The sequence below is a fragment of the Hoplias malabaricus genome, chromosome 9 (genome assembly GCF_029633855.1).
Source record: "Hoplias malabaricus isolate fHopMal1 chromosome 9, fHopMal1.hap1, whole genome shotgun sequence".
NCBI classification, from domain to species: Eukaryota; Metazoa; Chordata; class Actinopteri; order Characiformes; family Erythrinidae; genus Hoplias; species Hoplias malabaricus.
Window position 1 is genome coordinate 6908772 of NC_089808.1, and position 6128 is coordinate 6914899.

General features: G+C 35.7%; 1 protein-coding gene across 1 annotated transcript; it reads left to right on the top strand.

Moving 5' to 3' along the window:
- The first annotated feature begins 2515 nt into the window (after positions 1-2515).
- LOC136706723 (CD48 antigen-like) lies at positions 2516-5906 on the top strand. The gene is made up of 4 exons (XM_066680324.1): positions 2516-2599; positions 3196-3516; positions 5011-5274; positions 5557-5906. The coding sequence occupies exons 1-4, from the start codon at positions 2536-2538 to the stop codon at positions 5733-5735; spliced, it is 828 nt and encodes a 275-aa protein (XP_066536421.1). The 5' UTR covers positions 2516-2535; the 3' UTR covers positions 5736-5906.
- The last annotated feature ends 222 nt before the right edge of the window (positions 5907-6128 follow it).

Consider the following 6128-nt stretch of genomic DNA (forward strand, 5'->3'; position numbering starts at 1 on the left):
ATTCAGATTAAAAACGAAAAGATATAAATCAATCAGAGTGTCTATGGTGAGCATGTTCGTAGCTTCATTATTAAAGTTCAGCAAAGGAACGTGGAACTATTCACAAGTGATTTTTGAGAAGCCTGCTGCATCGGTCTGGAACCTTTTATATTACAGTCATTTTACTTTATTCTGTGTTTTCAGAGTCATCTAATTCAGGAGCTTCATTCTCAGTGCTGAATCTGCTCAGTAGTTTAATGGCAATGTCTCCATATCTACTGGTGTCCATCATACTGGGGGTCAAATGCTACAGAGCTTTCATCATTGTGTATTTCACAGCCACACCTGATGAGGCAAGAACACCACATGCAGTGATAGAAGCTACAGAATAATGATGAGAGATTTCAGAGTGTTTATACAGTTATTATTATCTTGTGTGTTCATCAACTAATGTGAGGTTTGTTTTTTGAAATGTGTAATGAAAATCTGATTAAATCTGATGTTGTATATATTTTAAAATATATAATTTTTTTTCATGTAATTTTGTACACATTCTTAAATATGACAGAAGGCTGAATACATTGTGTGCTTTGTAAGAAATAAAATAAATAAAGAAAAGTATCTATAACAGTAAAATTATGACGTTCTGCTCATTCATCTTCTCTAAACATGATTGATTTTTACACACTATAAATATAAATGTTTTTAAAGTCACATTTTAAGTTGTGCAAATTGTAGTTATTTTGAATAAAACTCTGAACCACTGATGTTCTAGATCTGCTTTGACCCAGAGTGTCAAGTGACCCTTCTCTAGTTATTAATATCCAAATCAAAACTATTCCAAGCATAAGTTAAAGCACAACTACACATTAAATGACGGGGTTTATTTCACCACCAAGCTCACTACTAGGACTTCATCAAGGTCCCTGAATAAAACAAACTGTATGTCATTCATAAAAGTAACCTCTACGATCGTGGGGAAGCACTGTTCTCTTGTTTGGTTACATTTAGAAGCTCCATGTTCTTTTTATATGGAATGGTATGTTTGAGGGGAAAATAATTGTGGCTGAGGTTTAACTTGTCTGTAATTTTTAATTTAGAGTTTGAATTACCACAGACACTTTTTAATTTGAGTTGTTCAGTTTTGTAGCATTTTAGGTCTGTGTTTACTTTCATGCAGTTTGCACTCTTGAAAATTTAGAGTCAGTTCCGCCTTAAGTTCATTTAAGTTGACAAAAATAAGTCAATATTACACACCTTTTTTCCAAAAGCATTGGACAGTTCCACACATTTGTTCCACCTACCAACATGTGTTTAGAATGTGGGAGGAAACCCATGCAGGCAGGGGGAGAACACAACATGTCTCAATCACAATAAGATATCTTACCAAATTTTGCAATAGGTTTAATGACCAGGCTGTTGAGCTGGCACAGACTTGACACGCACACGCACGTGCAATGGCTGAGTAATGTATTACAACAGATGAAGCAGTATTCAGAATAAATTTAAAATACACTCAGAACACATGAGGCGGCACATTGGGAAAACTACTCTGTTGTAATTATTATTATTATTACTACAATGTTGCTGCATGGCACTTACTGACAGGTAATAATTCTGTTAATATATCTATAATACATCAACAAACGTCCAAGTAGGGCTTTTGACAGCTGAGTCAGGGTTCTGACAACGCACCACAAAGAACTAAAAGCACCACACCCACACACAACAGAATAAAATTAAACATGGAACACTTGAGTAAAGAAAAAAGTAGTAGATGTGAAAGCATGTTTTTTGAAAATACTCCAGAATGTGAAAATACTGTAAACAAATGTTACTGTTAACCACAGCTCATTCTCCTGGATTGGTATTGTGTGTATCTGAGCTGAACCTAAAGCTCATGCAGTAAGAACAGATGAAGCCAGTGGAAGGTTAAAGGTGGGCAGTAATCATCTTAATGTACAGGTTTGCAAACTTCAACTCCAAGATTCTGGATTGTGCGGCATTTGAGGTGAAAAAACCTGGACAACATTTTTAGCATCACATGTAAAATTGTAGACATTAAAAACATAAAAAAACACAACTATAAAAGAGATCTACACAACCACAGAATTTTAGAATCCTGGGTTTGATCCTCTTTTGGGGTCTTCTCACCATATCAGCGGTACAGAAGTGTCTCCTCAAAAAGAAAAAAAATACCTGCTGTAGAAGTACAACGTGTTACACTCACACAACTGAATGATATTAAACACAGAAAATGGATTAGTGTGTGAATGCAGCTAAACTCTACTTGAGTAAAAATGACACGAGTAGAAGTGAAAGCAATTCATTTTAAATGCTCCAGAAAGTAAAAAAATTGGCATGAATACAATATTTGTATGTATATGTATCAACTTTTTTCAGTTTAATTTTAGATGCAATATATTTCATTTTTATTGAAATGCAGTGAACATTTGAACATTTCCTCTCGTGCACTTCTTTTTAGAACAGTATTTCAGGAAGTGTTTTTTTTTTCTCTAACACAGACAACAACAAGAAGAACGTCCAGTCTTAAATATGAAGCCCCATTACAGAGATCAGGTTTTACACTCTGGAACGGTGCTGCTTCTTCTCTCTTACGGTAGGTATATTTATAATCACACATCTTTACTAATGTAGAATATGGAGCTCCTTATACTGAACTCTGTGAGGAAAAGTTAAGGTTTGGCATTTAATCCTAACACAAGCAGCCAGTCAAATTCTCGACCAGAAGTAAATATTATTTAGAAAGTTTAAGTTTGTTATAACACTCAATGCTTTAAGCTGATTTCGTTAAAATATTACATTATAGATTGTCATTAGCTGAAAGTGTGTTTAACTGTGGTTGTGATGGTGCTTTAGTGCAGAAGAACTATCCTGTAACATACTGTTCTCATCAGTGACCAGCTGAAAAATGCTCAGAAAACCTCAGGCCTTAACTCAAGTAGCAGAATATTGTCAAAGAAACACAAGAGGACTATTTAAGACAGAGATTTAATTTCATACTCTGCACTGATTGAATATTTCATGATGGATGAACTAGAACTAGTTTGACAATGACTTAGAATTAAAACTTGTTTCATTGACTCTTGTTCAAAGTTTAGAAAATGTCCTTCTCCTGTAAAGTATGTGTAATTTTTTCCCTTATTTGATTTGCTGTTATATTGTATTTGTTGATGAATTCTCTCTCTGCTGCAGGTGTGTGTGTTTTGTCTGAGGAGAACACAGTGATAGAGCAAAGAGATGTTGGGAGTTCCCTCACTTTACCTCTTGGATATCCAAAAGAATCAGTTACATTTGGAACATGGAAATTTATAGACGTTAACTTTGCCACATATACAAATGAAAAAGTTACTATATATAAACAGCTGCACTTCAACGGAAGGTTAAAGGTGGGCAGTGATAATCTTAGTGTAGAAGTGACAAATCTTCAACTCCAAGATTCTGGACTGTACTACATTTCAGCATTAAAACCGAAAGAACAGCTTCCAACAAAGATCATCAGTCTGACAGTCCATGGTGAGAACATCCATAAAGCTTCATTGTCTTTCTCAGACGGTTTTAAAAACTCATCCTCAGAGAAGTGTAGCGCCGTTATTTCCCATGTTCAAGTAGGACGATATGTGAATGCACAGCCACTGGGATTGTGGTCTGTATACGCTTTAAGATTTTAAAGGAGAAAGATTTATTTTTAAGATTTATTTACTGATTACTCCTTTGAAAGGTTTTACTACATAGTTTTACAATATTCTATTTACATCGGAGAACCCTAAGAATCTCAGTTTTATTCACACATTCTTGATATATTCTATGAAGACTCGGGTAAACATCTGTAAGCCATTAAGAGCCCTTTCTTTCTGAGTCAGTTTTGTTTTCAGTAAGTAAAATGGTCACCCCGTTAGAACACAAGCAGCTTAGTGAACTTAAGGGTTATGTGCATCTGTGTGTGGTCAATGCATGCATTTTCACAACAGGTGTCTACAAACCTTTAGACATAATATGTATGAACACAAATAATTGCCGTAATTATCTTCAGAACGTGATAGCTTCTTAGTGCACTACAGGCAGTGAACACACACCTAGGCTCAAGTCCCCTTCTCTAAGCATTTGGCCACGACTGTGTGTTTGTATTAGTAGACTTGGCTGAGTGCTAGTTACTGTAACTTCAGAAATTTCACATCTCCCAGACAATAGTGAAAAAATAGTGTCACTACATTCCCAGATCTGTGAGTGCAGAAGTAGTTTGATTTCTAAATGCAGACAGATTTCTGAAGACAAGTCCTCATTCTGTACCAATGAAGATGGACCAATGAGGTAGGCGTGTCTAAAAGAGTTAAAGTTGTTAATAAGAGTAGTTAATCTGCTCTTGCTGTAGATGTCTACATTTTGAGGATCTGATGTTATTTATTTTAGTTAAATTTACATTTTAGATGAGCTACTGTCTCTGACTTTACATGTACAAGCTGGACCAATGAGGTAGGTGTGTCTAAAAGAGTGACAGTTGGACTTGTGCCAGCGCAACACACACTAACACACCACTACCGTTCCAGTGTCACTGTAGAAATGTGAATGACCTACCACCCAAATCATACCTGCCCTGTGGTGATCTTGTGGGGGTCCTGACCAGTGAAAAGCAGGGTGAAAATGGGAATAAGAACGCATTCAGAGAAACAGGTGGACTATCGTCTGTAATTATAGAACTATAAAGTTCTCTCCCATTGTTTGTGGAGCTGATAAAATGGATAATTATTGTAAATACAAAGTAGGTTCTCCTAATCCAGTTATCATTTAGTGTATTATGAACAATGTAGGGATTAGAAAGTAGAAACGCATTTCAAAACATCTCTCAGCCAGACATATAGCAGAGACAGATCTAACTGTGAATTCACAATAAGAGTCCTTGATTGGGTACAGAGCCAGAACCCAAATAACAAAAGTGGGCTCCTGTCCAAATACTTATGTCAGTTCCTGTAGCCACCACCACTTAAACAACATAAACTTCTTTATTTACAGCTGTGCTTACAGTTCAGATTGAGAGCAACCAGACCTGGACTGAGTCTAAAAACATGTGTAAGATTGATCTACGCTGCAGAGCGGGTGAAGATCAGAGTGTGTCGTACACATGGAGCGGCTTTAAGACTCAGACTGGACCTGAGCTGAGCTTCACTCTCTCAGAAGAACAGGGAGAAGTTACACTCAACTGCACTGCAGCCAACAGCTACAGAACTGACTCTAACACAACCAGAGTGAAGTGCACTCCCACCAGGAGACCAACAGGTATTCTCTACAGTTTAGTACTGTGCCATTAAAACTAACAATGTAATAATACTGCTTATGAAATGAATAAATAAATTAATTAATTAAAAAATAGATATAAAAGATATAAATCAATCAGACTGTCTATGGTGAGCATGTGCGTAGCTTCATTATTAAAGTTCAGCAAAGGAACTATTGGAACTATGGAACTATTCACAAGTGATTTTTGAGCAGCCGGCTGCATCGGACTACGTCATGGAACCTTTTATATTACAGTCATTTTACTTTATTCTGTGTTTTCAGATTCATCCAATTCAGGAGCTTCATTCTCAGTGCTGAATCTGCTCAGTAGTTTAATGGCAACGTCTCCATATCTACTGGTGTCCATCATACTGGGGGTCAAATGCTACAGAGCTTTCATCATTGTGTATTTCACAGCCACACCTGATGAGGCACATGCAGTGATAGAAGCTACAGAATAATGATGAGCGATTTCAGAGTGTTTATACAGTTATTATTATCTTGTGTGTTCATCAACTAATGTGAGGTTTGTTTTATGAAATCTGCAATGAAAGTTTTATTCCATATTCTCTGGATAGAACACGTCTGTGCTTGTTTGCTTCGCATTCCTCTTTGTCTTGCTAACAGATGAAATGTGTAATGCTCTCCTTAACCTTAAACATCATTTTATAGTGTAACACTTGCATATATATATATATATATATATATATATATATATATATATATATATATATATATATATATATATATTAGTAAGTATACTAAGTATAGTATTATTAGTAAGTATTAATAACATTTGTGTGTGTATATATATTTAATGACCTAGACCCTTTTTTTAAACAAGTTGGATTAGA